This window comes from Puma concolor, chromosome A2 (genome assembly GCF_028749965.1).
Source record: "Puma concolor isolate L17-30 chromosome A2, mPumCon1.1.hap2, whole genome shotgun sequence".
Taxonomy (NCBI): domain Eukaryota; kingdom Metazoa; phylum Chordata; class Mammalia; order Carnivora; family Felidae; genus Puma; species Puma concolor.
Window position 1 is genome coordinate 108895670 of NC_141668.1, and position 13513 is coordinate 108909182.

Consider the following 13513-nt stretch of genomic DNA (forward strand, 5'->3'; position numbering starts at 1 on the left):
CTCTCATGACCCAGTGACCTCCCAAACACCCCACCTCCTAGCACTGTCATTAGCTTCCACGTATGAACCTGGAGGACAGAAAACATTCAGCCCATTGGACAGTAAGAGTATGCTTAGTTTTGTAAAAAAACAAACAAAACAAAAACTAGTAAACTTCAAAAGTGATGGCACCATGTTGCAGTTCCAACCAGCACAGATGAGAGCTCCTTCTCCGCCACCCTTACATCTGAGAACAGAAACCAAAACAGTACGAACAATAACAGCAAGAGGAAAAAAATAACAGCAAGTAAACAGGGAGAAGAAAAACTCAGGGGGGAAACCCCTATCATCGAAATCCTTACAGGGGTAAGACAAAAGATCGCAATAGTGAAAAAAAAAAAAAAAACTGTAAAAAGGAACATTCAGAAGCCAAAAAAGGAGCTCTTGGTAAAGAAACACGTGTTGACAGGAACCTTCAGGAGAAGAGCCGGAAGCTAAGGAGGAAATAGCTCAGAAGGTCGAGCAAAGAAATAAAGAATAACAAAGACAGGATGGGAAAACCAGAAATTGGTGTACAAGAGCCAGTATTCAAACGTGGGCATTTTGGAAAGCCAGATTAGAGAAAATGGAAGAAAGGGAATACGAATAAACAACAACCAACTCCGGCCCAAAGACAAGTGCTTTTAGGTTGAGGGCCCATCAGGCGCTCAGGATGGAGACTTGCATCATTGAGAAATATCAGAAATCATGACAAGACACAAGCTTTTAGAAATTAAAAACAAAACAAATTAAAAAGAAGAAGGAAGGGAGGGAGAGAAGGAGGGGGGGAAGGAGGGAAGGAAGGGAGGGAAGGAAGGAGGGAAAGAGAGAGGTCACTCTGCCTGTTTCAAGGACTTGTCCACAGGCAGTAAGGGAATTTGATTTTTCACTTGCCTTTGTTTCCCAAATCAATAAACACGTGGAATCTTAATCCAACAACAGAAAACAAAGCAATTACTAATTCAGAGAAAGTGAAAAAGCGTGGCAGGAAGGGAGATCAAGCCCGCACACGGACTGCAGGTGCCTCGTGTGCTTGGCTTACCTGCACTTTAATTTTTTTCAAAATTAAACGTCAACACTCTCAAAAATCAGAAGATTGCACATAAAATTCCATATTTAAAAAAAAAAAAAAAATCCGGCAAGATGTGGGCAAACTGCCTGCAGGACCTCAGGCCGCCCTGGACGCCGTCCACCCCAGGCCACCCCACACGCTGGGGTGCAGGCCGGAGGGCGCCGAGCCTCCGGCCGCCGCTAACGGGGATCCTTGTTCCCCTCCCCTCCCCCCCCCTCCCCCCCCTCCCCCCCCCTCCCCCCTCCCCATTGCCCAACGCTCTCCTCTCCGCTCCCCGTCGCCTACTGCGCGCCCTCAGCAAAGACGGCACCCGTCCGGAAAGGAACAGCCAGCGTGACTTCCAGCCGGCTGCGTGCCCTCAGCAAAGATGGCATCCAACTGGAAAGGGTAGCGGCGTGACTTCCGGCCGGGCGGAGCAAGGCGAGGCTCGCTTCCGGCGGCGCCCCGAGTGACGTGACGAGCGCGCCGCGCGGCGTGGTCCGAGGACAGTGCGGGCGCGCATGGAGGTCAGCGGCGGCCCTCGCGGCGGCAGCTCAGGTCTCCCGGCGGCGGGGAAGAGGCTGCGGGGCGTGGATGCCGAGGGCCGGAGGGCGTGGCCGGCTGGAGGAGACCGGACAGGCGCTCCGGGACGCGGGGGGTCAGGGGGCTGGGCTGGCGGGGTGGAGGCGGGTGGAGGGGGCCGGGGCGCGGCGCGAGGTGGGGGAAGGAGCGGCTCCCGCCCGTGTGCGCACGCGCACCTCCACCGTGGTCCCGCATGGTGACCCGCGAGCGGCGCGCTGATCCTCGCGTCTCAGCGCGCAGGCCCCTGCGCCTTGGTGCGGGTGCGGGGTCTGCATCTGCGGGCGGAGCTTCGGGGCCGGTGTAGCCCAGTTGCGCTCCTGGACCGCAGCTCGCTCCCCAGGTCGTGGGATCGACCGGTCGGACTGTTTCCGGCTTCCCTCTGACCGGGCTCAGCGGGTGCGGGCTGTTACCTTGGGGCCCGTGTTCTTCCTGAGCCTCTTATACTGTGTAATTAGACTAAGCGTTTTACAGCGGCTATAATGCGCTGGCCACTACCGGGTTCCGGGAAACCGAAGGTCGAACACGCTACGCTCTCTGCTTTGGCAGGCGCACGGACCCCATCACTTGATCGCAGAGGCAGGCAGGACTGAACAGTATCGGGATATGTGACACACCCCTGGAGAAGGTAACGTCTTGCCTGGGTGTGGAGAGGTGATGGGTGATTTTGTGGGTGCTGTGCTGGGGGTGGGGGGCAGTCGCCCTGGCTGGGTCTATTGAAGGTGCAGGGCCTGTCGGGATGAGGGATGTAAACCCAGGAGGTCATTCTGAGCCACGTTGTGAGGCTGCGGGATGTGGGTCATATGTCCAGGGCTTTCCAGGAGCAGTCTGATGTGAAATATCGTCTTGTGCTTCTGGAAGTCCATCATTCTTGATCCTGGGTTACTTTTAAAGTAAATGAAAGGATACTGTCCAATCCTGCGGAGACTCCCACCTAGGAACCCGGGGCTGAACCTGGGGATCTGAATGGTTGAACCACCCCGTAGGCAATTGTGCTCTCCAGCCCTAGCTGTAATGCTCCTGGGGTTGGCATTTGGTTCCATCCTACAGCGAAACAAAAAGCCTCTGTGCCCCAGGTATGGGGCAGGCAGAAAGCAGAGGTTCCGTCTAGTGTGGAGAGTGGCCACAACGTTGTGTCACCTGCCGTGTTCTCGGATCTCTGACTCAGAAGCTGCGCCTGCATCACCCCTTTCTCTCCTTTTCCTCTTCAGGGCTTTGGACCTGGACCTGTTCACTAGGAAGCTGCCCTCCCTGCCACCCAGGCCATCATGGCAGCCCGCCTGGTGAAGCGATGCACGTGCCTCCTGAGAGAGGCCACCCTTCTGGCCCCTGTGGTGGCTCCGGTAGGCCGACTGAGGCTTGCCAGCGTGGCGCATAGGACTCTGACTTTCTCAGCCACCTGCCCCAGTTCCCACTTCCCAGGCCCCTTGTCGGGGCTTGTGGAGAAGGAACAACTGTCTGCCCCCTGTCCAGAGCACCAGGAGGTGGAGCGGCTCATTGAGAAGGCCACCCGGCCAGAGGAGCTCCTGGAGCTGCTCAGTGACAGTCGCTGCCTGCAAGAGAACCATGCGGCCCTCATGCTTATCCAGCTTTCTCGCCTGCTGTCTGACAAGCCGGAAGACAGAGCCTTGCTCGTGCAGGATGCCCGCTTTCAGCAGCTTCTCCATCTCGTTGACAGCCAGGTGGGTTTCTAAAATGTTCTCTCAGGGTTCCCCATGCAGAAAACAATGGCACCAGAGTCCAAAGCAGCCAGTCACTTTGCAGGTATAGACGGGAACTGTGCTGCCTTGCTTAGTTCTCTCCGTCCTGTGAGAAGTTTTTGTTGTATAGAGTCTAGGCTACTTTTGCTTGCTGTTCCCCACTGATCACAGAGCGGTCCCGTTAGGTGAACGTTGCCATCCTTCCACTGTCCTTTCAGCAGCACACGGGGCGCAGAAGCACAGGAAGCCGCACTGGTTCCACCCGGTTCCTTGGGTGCTCGTCCCCTTGCCAGGCGGTGCTGACTTGCATGACCCTGCCGCAGTGTCTGGCCAACTGTGGGCACACTCCTATGGCTGCAGGGGATGTGGGGTGACTGACGGGGAATCCCAGGCAGCCAGGCGGGGTGGTCAGACCTCAGGCCCTCTCTGGGCTGGCTGAGGAAGGACTCCCTTCAGCCAGGCTGTTCGCTCCAGTGCCAGGGGCCCGTGGCACTGGCTGCGTCGGCCCTCACTCCCTGCCTTGGTCTGTGCTACCGGGAAGAAGTCGTGTTTCCGACACTGAGCAGGGGACTCTGTGTCCAGTTGTCCGAGAGGATGGGGAGGAGAGGCACGGATCGGGGTGGCAGTTGCACTAACAGTGTTTTCCAAACCAGAGGCTGTGAGAGTAGTGGATGTGGCCGGCTGGTTTTAATGAGATAGGGTAATGGAGAAAATGCCAGAATGCGTGTGTGGTAAGGGGAGCATGGCATCCTGGAACCTCTTGCTTCAGTTAGAGGTGTGTGCTGGGGTCAGGGCACCAGTTTGCTTCCTGGTGATGCCATAGCTGGTGACGGTTCACTGAGTCCCTTCTTGTTCCGAGGCTGTAAGCCTGTAATTGTCAGTGCACATTTCACACACACACACGGAACCGAAGCAAGTTCTGGGAGATAAGAGTGAACCTTGTAACAGAGTTGTAAGCCGAAAGCAAGCAGGGACCAGAGTATGGGTAATGCGGATGGTGGCCAGGCTCTCTTATTTGAAAGTGTCCCTGCTGTCATGGAGCATGCATGTCTCCAGCTGCCCAGCCCCTCCACGCCACCTTCCCTGTTTGCACTCAGCACCCCACCCCCACCCCCTAACGGGCAGAGGCTGCGTGCTGGACCGCGGGGTCCTGCACCGGACTGTGACACACTGAGAACAGGGGGCCCCCTTGTTCAGAAACAGGCAGGCCCCCAGGAAGAGGGAAGCTCTGCCGTGTGCACTGGGGCTTTGGGGACGTCGTGGAGCCTGGCGTGAAGCCTCACGGCGTGCCGGTGTCTGACACAGTGCCGGTGGCAGCAGGTGGCTGGCCAGTCACTCCCCCCCGCCCCACTCCTCGCTGGTGCCAGGGAGTGTGGGGTAGGCAGGACTCTGTGACACCTGGCCTCTCTCTGCCCACATATCAAGCGCTTTTTCACGTAGCTTCATGTGCCAGGGGCATCCCCGCGTGCTGGCTGGTGTCAGCAGCAGCCCTGGAAGGTGGGGGTTGGCGGGGTGCTGATGCCTGGGCATGCTCTGTAGGGATGTCACCTTTGCTGTCCTCGGTGGTTGCATTCCTAAGAAACTACGTTCCCGGAAACCTTAGGACTGCTTTGTGGGAGAAAAGAGGTTCAGGGTTCGGGGTTTGTCAGATGCGATGTGGCCGCTGCTTCTGAAGAAGGGCCGGTGGGTCTGTAACACCTAAAAACTGTTACCGTCGCTACAAGCAACAGAATGAGCGGGTTGACAAAACTCTTAGTTCGGAGTCTGTCCCACACGCTTCCCCCTGGCTTCTGGACTCCACGGTTTTGCTTGGGTTTGGGCACACGGAGCCACAGCGGGTGTCTGTGGTCTCCCCTCAAGGGAAATCTTCTGACTAGCACAGGGGTCCTTGCTCACGGGTGACCCTGCACGGCTGACCAGGTGGCGCGGGAGGTAGACTTGGTGGTGGGCTGCAGACCAGCCCAGGGCAGGTGGGGTCCCGGCTGTGACTGCCCCGTGTGTGTCCCCTTCCCCCCCCCATCCCCCACCAGATAAGTGCTGTGTGGCACGGGACCCTTGTGAAACTGCTCCGCAGCCTGTATGCGCTGGCGCTGCCCGCGGCCTGCAGGGAGCTGCGCTCGGTGGAGCAGGAGGTCCGCTGGCGCCTGCGTAGGCTCAAGTACAGGCAGCTGGCCTTCCTGGCCGAGTCGAGCGCCACACACATGCGGGAGTCCCCGGAGCTGCTGGCTGAGCTGCTGCTGCACTTAGAGCGGCGCTGGACGGAGATCGATGATGGCCGCACTGCGGTGGCCCTGATGGCAAAGACGGGGCACCTCTCTGAGCCGCTGATGAACCGCCTGGAGGACAAGGTACTGCGGCAGGAGCCCCGGGCAGCTGCAGGCGCGCCCCGTGGCCACACAGTGGACCTAGCTGGCAGTGGACCTAGCTAGCGGGCTGCCGGCTCTCCTCCTCTCCCTGGAGGGCCTCAGGGGTAGGGCAGAGCCTAAGCCACGCTTACAAGGGGGCTCCGCTTAACGCTTCTGGTGATGTGCCACACGCCCCCGGCAGTCAAGTCAAATTCGGCCCCCGCTCCTGTTGTAGCGAGAGCTGGCCCAGATGGCTGCCACAGGAAGCTCGCAGCTCATGGGCTCCGGGTCCCCTGCCCTGGGACCCGGGGATAAGTTTGGCTGCAGACAGGCCACTTCGGGCCCACGGGTGCCCCGGCTGAGAACCGAGTAGGCCCGCACGGCAGGGTACTGGATTACTGAGCTCAGGTCCAGTCGCTGTCCCGCAGGGGCGGTGCTGCATGGGATCCCCGGCCTGAGCCGCCGAGCTGACCCTGAGGGCTGTGGTTGACAGTGCCTGGAGTTGGTGGAGCGCTTCGGCCCTGACGAGCTGCGGAAGGTGCTGGTGACGCTGGCGGCTCAGAACCGGCGTTCAGTGCCCTTGTTGCGTGCCGTCTCTTACCACCTGGTCCAGAAGCCATTCCCGCTGACAAAAGGCATGCTCCTGGATCTGGCCTATGCCTACGGTGAGCCTTCCCCATGGGGAGCGGTGGGAAGGGAGGCGGGCTGGCCGCAGCTGTGTCAAATTCGGTGCCCGCCCACCCGTGGCAGGCGCCGGCCCAAGAGGCTGCCACAGGAACACCGTGGCTCATGGGCCCTGATCCTCTGTGCTGGGCCTCAGGGATAAATTCGGTCACGGACACCAAGCCCCTGGAGCTCCAGGCCAGGCACTGGGGGCAGAGGGAGGGCAGAGCAGCCTGCCCACCCTCACCAGGTGAACCCTGGGGTCGCTCTGTCCCGAAGGCAAACTTGGCTTCCACCAGACCCAGGTGCTCCAGCGCCTGGCTGCCGACCTGCTGCCCCACGTGCCCAGCCTGACGTCCGGCGAGGTGGCCCGTGGCGCCAAGTCCTTCGCCCTCCTCAAGTGGCTCAGCCCTCCCCTGTTCGAGGCCTTGGCCCAGGTGAGCCGGGCCGACCCTGCTTGTTCCACTGGGGAGGCATGGCCTCCCCAGACACTCCCCGGTTACGAACAGGGGCTTCCTACCCGGCTCACTCGTAGAGGCGCGGCCTCTGTGGGCAGTGGAGAATGGCGGGTGAGGACGGTGTCCTCCGTCGTGTCACTGGGTTCTGGAGGAGTTTCCATCCGTCTTCGGGTGGCTATAGCAGGACGTAGTGTGGACCGTGAGGCTCGGAATTTGCTCAGGACTCTAAACTTCATCCCCTGAAACAGCGAGGAGAGACACTTAACTTTACCTGCAGCGGCTTGAGGCTGCGCAGACCACCCGGGGCGTTTGTGACACTACCACCGGTCTCTGGGTGGGGGCAATGAGCAGGGGGAGGTCTGGCCCGCCACCCTGTCCAGGTGTCCCCTGGGCGGCTGGGGGCTCGTGGGCCCTGTGGGAGGGCCCCTCTCATTCTGTCCTCCACCCCGTGTGGCCGGCCCAGCACGTCGTAGACCGAGCCCACACCGTCACCGTGCCGCACCTGTGCAACGTGCTTCTGGCCTTCGCACACCTGAACTTCCGTCCCGAGCGAGAGGACAAGTTCTTCGGCCTGGTATGGTCTGTGCACCTGTTCACCCACCCTGGGTGTGGAGGCAAGAGAGGGGAGCCCTGACCCGGGGGCTTCAGGGGTGAGAGGGGAGCTGGAGCCCCGTGTCACAGGGATGGTCTGGGGACAAAAGATGTGAGGTCCTCTACATGCCTGCTGTGCGGCCGTGTGCACAGGTCGGGAGGTGTTGGCCGGCTCACTCGCCGCAGTCAGGGCTAGGGGGCCGCTGGTTTTCCGTTACTGTCCTGCTGGTGCTCTGAACCCTTGGCATACCACCATGCAAAGCAGGCCCGAGCAGGCCCATTCAGGCATGACACATCTCGAGTGTGCACCTGGGCCTCCACGGGGACACTGCCCTCCTTGTACTCTCCCAAGTTCTCCCAGGGCCAGAAATCCATCCCTGTCCCCAGGGGCCTGTGATTTTGTGCCACAGGCCCTTGCTGCTGGGAGGGGCAGCAGGAAAGTCCTGCTGCATGTTGTGCTGTCCATTAGTCCTGGGTGAGGAAGAAGGTTTCTGGTACTTTCTACTGGGGGAAGGGGGGGCTCCAGGCCTGGCCAAGAACGTCAGCCAGGATTGCCCCCAGTAGTTGTTCTAGCCTCAGCGCAGCCAAGCCATTCCAGCGTTCCGACTGCCTCCGGCCCAGGAGGTATGCGGCTGCTGAGCAGAGCCCCGCCCCTGTCTAGGTTCACGAGAAGCTGGGGCCCAAGCTGCGGAGCCTGCACCCGGCCCTGCAGGTGGATGTGGTGTGGGCGCTGTGCGTGCTGCAGCAGGTGCAGGGGGAGGCGCTGCGAGCGGTGCTCTGCCCTGAACTGCATGCCCGGTTCCTGGGTGAGTGCTGGGGCTTCCCCTCCCCTCCCTGACCCCAGGGGTCTGGGGGCCTCAGGCCTGGCAGGGAGGGGGCTCCAGAGCAGCAAGATGGTGCCCAGAGCTCACCTGGCTGGCATCTGTTCGTCCATCCTTCTGCCTCTCCATGTGCGTGGCCCTTATGATCTTGTCTCTGCCCCTGATGATGCCAAGTTCAGAGTCAGTTGGGATCGAGGGTGTCACTGTCCCCTGCCTGGCCCCTTTCTTTCTCTGGCCCAGCGTCGGCCTCGGCTCACCCTCCCTTCTCGTTCTGCCTCAGGCAGCGAGTCCCCAAAGGACCAGAGCACCTTCCAGAAGCTGCTGCACATCAGCGCCACCGCCCAGCTGGAGCACCCTGAGTACACGGGCCCCCTTCTGCCGGCCTCAGACTGGGCGCCCTGGCTCTTGGCCTGTGATGGGAAGGCCACACCCCTGCAGAAGGAACTGCGGGACACCCTGCGGGGGCTGCTGGGGAGCCCCAGCAGGGGCAGCTTCGCAGTGGCCACGCAGTACGGCTGGGTTCTGGGTGAGGCCCTCTCTGCACTACCCTGGTGGTGGGCACGGGGCTTGTTCTGTCCAGGACAAGGTCTCTGTGCCCCAGGGACGGTCCCTTCCATGTCCACCCGTGCCCCTCCCTAGACGCCGAGGTGCTGCTGGATGCGGACGGCCAGTTCCTGCCCCTGAGAGACTTTGTAGCCCCGCATCTCACTCCTCCCTCGGGGACCCAGCCGCTGCCCCCTGGGGCCAAGAGGTAGGTGGCCTGTGGCCGGCCCTGGACTCTGGCTCTTCTCTGGTGCCCCCTTCCTCCTTCCCCCTCCCCCGGGAGAATGCCTAGCACTCTGCCCCTCCCCCACCAGGCTGGCGTTCCTGCGCTGGGAGTTCCCCAATTTCAGCAGCCGGAGCAGAGACCTGCTGGGGCGCTTCGCCCTGGCCCGGCGTCACGTGCGGGCCGCCGGCTTCCTGGTGGTAGACGTGAGTACCGCCAGTCCAGTGGGCCCCTTTGTGCGGGACGAAGGGAGGCCCGGAACCTCGTAGATTCCCTGTGGCCGCGGCCCTGAAGCGTCTGCTCAGGGCTCTTAGAGCAGACGCTGATGAAAAAGTTGTCATCAGGTGCCACAGATTCTCAGATCCCTGGCCCCGGGGGCTCAGGCCCCGGCAGCTTCTTCCACAGCCACACTCGGCAGCTTCGTGGGCTTGGAGGGTGGGGAGGCCAGGTGTGGAGCAGCGGGCAGAGCACAGGTGCCCCTGCCCCCTGCAGGTCCCCTACTACGAGTGGCTGGAGCTCAAGTCTGAGTGGCAGAAAGGCGCCTACCTCAAGGACAAGATGCGAAAAGCAGTGGCGGAGGAGCTGGCCAAGTGACCCAGCCCATAGCCTGGACTGCACCCTGGGGGCCCTGGCCAAGTGACCTGGACTGTACCCTGGGCGACCCGGCTCACAGCCTGGACTGCACTGTGGGGGAGCTGGCCGGCAGCTCCTGCTCTCTTGTGGGCAATAAACAGTGAATTCCAGTGTCCACACCAGGAGGTGTCCCGGACTTTGTCACCATTGCCACTACCCACCCTGCTCTCATGGCGGCCTGTCTGTCCCGGCTTCTCTGCCTCCCCAGGTCCCCTTGTCCCACATGTTCACACGGAGCCGCCTGCTGTTCACACCGTGCGGTCCACACCCAGGGTCCTGGGATTCCAGCGTTTGGGCTGCGAGGACTTCCTGGGTCAGGCCTGTAGGGTTTTGAGGACACGGCTTGGGGTTCTGATCTTGGTGTGGGCACTGACCACAGGTGTCCTGGGCGTCCCTGCCTACCTGTGCTGTGGTCTCAGATGAGTGGAGGACCCCCAAGGACCCAAGCTGACCAGTGTCACTGGCTCTGGAACAAGGGACAGGTGCAGTCAGCTGACAGGATGCAGCTACCATCACCTCCAGACCAGGGGGATGTGCCCTGTCCCTGAGTGGCCCGAGCCTCATCCCTGCCCTGCCCAGTAGTCTGTCCCTTCCCCAAGCCTCTGCTGCAAAAGCAGGATGACCGCCACATGCTGCCATTTGCCCCCAGCAGCTCAGAGCGGGGCAGGGAGAAGGGCCATCTCCAAAGTGGTCCCTCTGGAAGAGCTAGTCCAGTCTCCCAAAACTGTGCAGCTCCCACAGGCATTGGGGTACAGGTGGAGGGGGGCCTCTGGCACTTGTCATTTGCACAGGCCAGAGGGAGGAGCAGCTGAGAGGACTGAAGCCGGTGTCCCTGAGCGTAGGCAAGATGTGGGAGCAGGGATGACATCATGCAGTGAAGAACGGGCATAGATGAGGGTTGGGGTGTGGAGCTGGTCCTGTCCACTCAGGACCACAGGCTTTCACTGGAGACGCTCAGGTCCCTTTGCAGTCAAGACATCACAGTGGTCCCTGTGTCCTCTATTATTCTTGGTGATGACATCTACAACTGGTATGTGTCACCAGGACACCGGGAATAGGAATCCACGTGTAGGGCTACTGCCTCCATGCAGGGGCCCCTCCTGCCACCCTTCACACCCACACCTCCCCCTGCTGGTGGCCACCAGCCTGACCTTCATCTCCACTCTTGTTTCCAGAGCTTTCTGTAGAGGAGTCTGCACAGCCCTCAGGCTGGATCTGCCTGGGCTCTCTTGGGAGACTCATCAGGGGGTCCATGCCCTGCTTCCGTGTTCCTGCAGGTGACCGGTCACCCCACACTCAGGGTGGAGGGAGCCTCGCTCTCTGGGATAGATGCCCGCCATGTGCATTTATGTGGGAGTTTGAGCTGCCCAGCCCTTCCAGAGTCACTATGCCGTCCTATGCATTCCAGAAGGTGGTACGTCTTCCCTTGGCCGGTGCCAGGGAGCGCCCACTCCAGCGGCCAGTGGGCACCAGCTGCTGCCTCTGGGCCTTGCATTTCCCTGACGACCAGTGCACTTGCATCGTTGCTCATCTGCGTGGGCTCTGGAGAAATTCCCGGCCCGGTTCTGTGTCCAGGACTTGATTCGGTCACCTTACAGAGTTGTCAGAGTTCTCTGTACACTCAGAACTCAGTTCCCATCAGGAAATGGTTTGTGACTGTTTTCTCCCGTTTCATGGGTTCCATCTTCACTTTCTCAGTGGTGGCCCTCAGGCAGCAAGCTTCTGTTCTGGCAACATCCACCATATCTTCTTGATTTGCCTGTGCTCTTGGCATCCTGTCCCAGAGTCCTTTGGTGAATCAAGGTCATGGAAATACACCTGTTTACTTCCGAGAATTTGATTACTTAATTTTGCCCTTACAGATTTCTCCACTTCGAGTGAATGTTTGTATTTGGTGTGCAGTCAGCTTCACTCTGCATATGACTCTTAAGCTGCCCCAGTGCCGTCACCGAGAAGATCATTCTGTCTTCTGTTCTTGGCACCTTTGTTGAAACTCTGCTGGCCACAGGTGTCTGGGGTTAACTCTGGGCACTCGGTAGCTATCTCTTGATTGTTGTTTTGCAGGACATTTTGAAACTAGAAAGCGTGAGTCCTGGATTACATCAGAATAGCTTCTGCACAGTGAAGGAAACCACCAACAAAACTAAAAGCCTCCTGAACGGGAGGAGAGATTAGTACCCAAAGAATACAAAGAACTTATTCAGGTTAACACCAAAAGTGAAATAATCCACTTCAAAATGGGCAGAACAGGGCATCTGGGTGGCGAGGTAGTTAAGCGTCCAGTTCATTTTGGCTCCGGTCATGATCTCATGGTTCAGGTGTTCAAGCCCCACATCGGGCTCTGCACTAACAGCAAGGAGCCTGCTTGGAATTCTCTGTCCCCCCCCCCCCCCCCACTGTGCACTTTTCTCTCTCAAAATAAATAAACTTAATTTTTTAATGTTTATTTTTTTGAGAGACAGAGGTGAGCAGGAAGGGGCAGAGAGGGAGACACAGAGTCCCAAGCAGGCTCTGAACTGTCAGCACGGAGCCTGATGTGGGGCCCAAACCCACAAACTGCCAAGATCATGACCTGAGCCGAAGTCAGACGCTTAACTGACTGAGCCACCCAGGCACCCCAAACTTTATTTTTTAAGGTTTGTTTATTTTTGAGGGAGAGAACACAGTGGAGGAGGGGGAGGGGGAGTGGACAGAGCATCCAAAGCAGGCTCCGTGCTGATCGGGCTCAACCTCAAATGGTGAGATCACGACCTGAGTCAACATCAAATGCTCAACCAGCTGAGCCACCCAGGCACCCCTAACAAAATAAACTTGAAGAAAAGATGTGGAAAACGGGCACAACACATGAACGTTTTTCCAAAGAAGAGCTCCAGGTGCCTAACAGACACATGAAAAGATGCTCCACATCACTCCTCAGGGAGATACAAACTGAAACCAGGATGAGATCACCTCACACCTGTCAGTGGCTAAAATCAACACAGGAAACGAGTTGTCAAGGACGTGGAGGAAGGGGGCCCTCCCGCACCACCGGTAGGGATACAGACTGGTGCAGCCACTCTGGACAACAGTATGGAGGGTCCTCAAAAAGTTAAAAACTACCCTACAATCTAGCAATTTCGCTACTAGGTTATTTACTCATATGATATAAAAACGTGAACTCAAAGGGATCTGTGCACCCCAGTGTTCACAGCAACATTATCTACAACTCCAAACTCGAAACAACCAGGCCATCAACTGATGAATGGATAAAGGAAGACATGTACAGACAGACACACACACGCACACACGCACTGGAATATTAGCCATCAGAATGAAGTCTTGCCATTTGCAGAGACATCCGAATGGACCTAGAGAGTATTACACTAAGTGAGAGAAGTCAGAGAAAGACCTACCATATGATGTCGCTCATTCACTGAAGAAATAAATGAACAAAGGAAAAAAGACAAACTGGAAAACAGACTCTTAACTGAGCGGCAGGGTGAGGATTGAGTAAGGGAAACAGGTGAAGGGGGTTAAGCATGCTTTTCTTTTTTTTTTTTTTTTGCTTATTTTTGAGAGAGACAGAGCACAAGTGGGGGAAGGGCAGAGAGAGAGGGAGACAATCGGAAGCAGGCTTCAGGATCTGAGCTGTCAGCACAGCCTGATGCGGGGCTTGAACTGCAAGATCATGACCTGAAACCAACTGAGCCACGCAGCCGCCCATACACTTGAGCACTGAATGATCTGCGGAAGTGTTGAATGACTATACTGTACCCCCAGAACTAATACAACACTGTATGTTAACCACACTGGATTTTTAAAAAGTGTGAGTCCTGCTTTATTCTCTATTTTCCAGGTAAATGGTTTTGGCTATTCTGGGGCCCTTGCAATTCCGTATAAATTTTAGAA

The 13513-nt window shown here is 58.4% G+C and overlaps 1 protein-coding gene and 2 non-coding genes across 9 annotated transcripts; all 3 read left to right on the forward strand.

Moving 5' to 3' along the window:
- Window positions 1–1467: 1467 nt before the first annotated feature.
- On the forward strand, window positions 1468–9747 carry TBRG4 (transforming growth factor beta regulator 4). Of its 7 annotated transcripts, none has more exons than XM_086697150.1 (13): window positions 1468–1596; window positions 2198–2276; window positions 2860–3330; window positions 5379–5696; window positions 6187–6358; window positions 6636–6793; window positions 7278–7388; window positions 8067–8211; window positions 8507–8752; window positions 8866–8977; window positions 9084–9198; window positions 9485–9620; window positions 9655–9747. In XM_086697150.1, exons 3-12 carry the CDS (start codon window positions 2917–2919, stop codon window positions 9584–9586), a joined length of 1893 nt encoding a protein of 630 aa, XP_086553276.1. In that variant the 5' UTR covers window positions 1468–1596; window positions 2198–2276; window positions 2860–2916; the 3' UTR covers window positions 9587–9620; window positions 9655–9747. The 7 variants fall into 7 exon arrangements, 5 of the variants coding, with proteins under 5 accessions (XP_086553276.1, XP_086553277.1, XP_086553279.1 ...); XM_086697151.1 differs by having other exon boundaries at window positions 1518–1596; window positions 2123–2276; XM_086697153.1 differs by having other exon boundaries at window positions 1557–1627.
- Window positions 5891–6026, forward strand: LOC112860217 (small nucleolar RNA SNORA5). Its single transcript, XR_003223598.1, has one exon. It is a non-coding gene; the product is annotated as a small nucleolar RNA SNORA5 (small nucleolar RNA).
- Window positions 6404–6537, forward strand: LOC112860251 (small nucleolar RNA SNORA5). Its single transcript, XR_003223607.1, has one exon. It is a non-coding gene; the product is annotated as a small nucleolar RNA SNORA5 (small nucleolar RNA).
- Window positions 9748–13513: the final 3766 nt, after the last annotated feature.

Excerpts from the sequence above, each read along its gene's own strand:
- TBRG4 (XM_086697150.1), top strand. The coding sequence starts at position 2,917 with ATGGCAGCCCGCCTGGTGAAGCGATGCACGTGCCTCCTGAGAGAGGCC. Across the intron at positions 6,359-6,635 it reads GGATCTGGCCTATGCCTACG|GCAAACTTGGCTTCCACCAG; the intron begins GTGAGCCTTCCC and ends TCTGTCCCGAAG. Across the intron at positions 8,978-9,083 it reads CTGCCCCCTGGGGCCAAGAG|GCTGGCGTTCCTGCGCTGGG; the intron begins GTAGGTGGCCTG and ends CTCCCCCACCAG.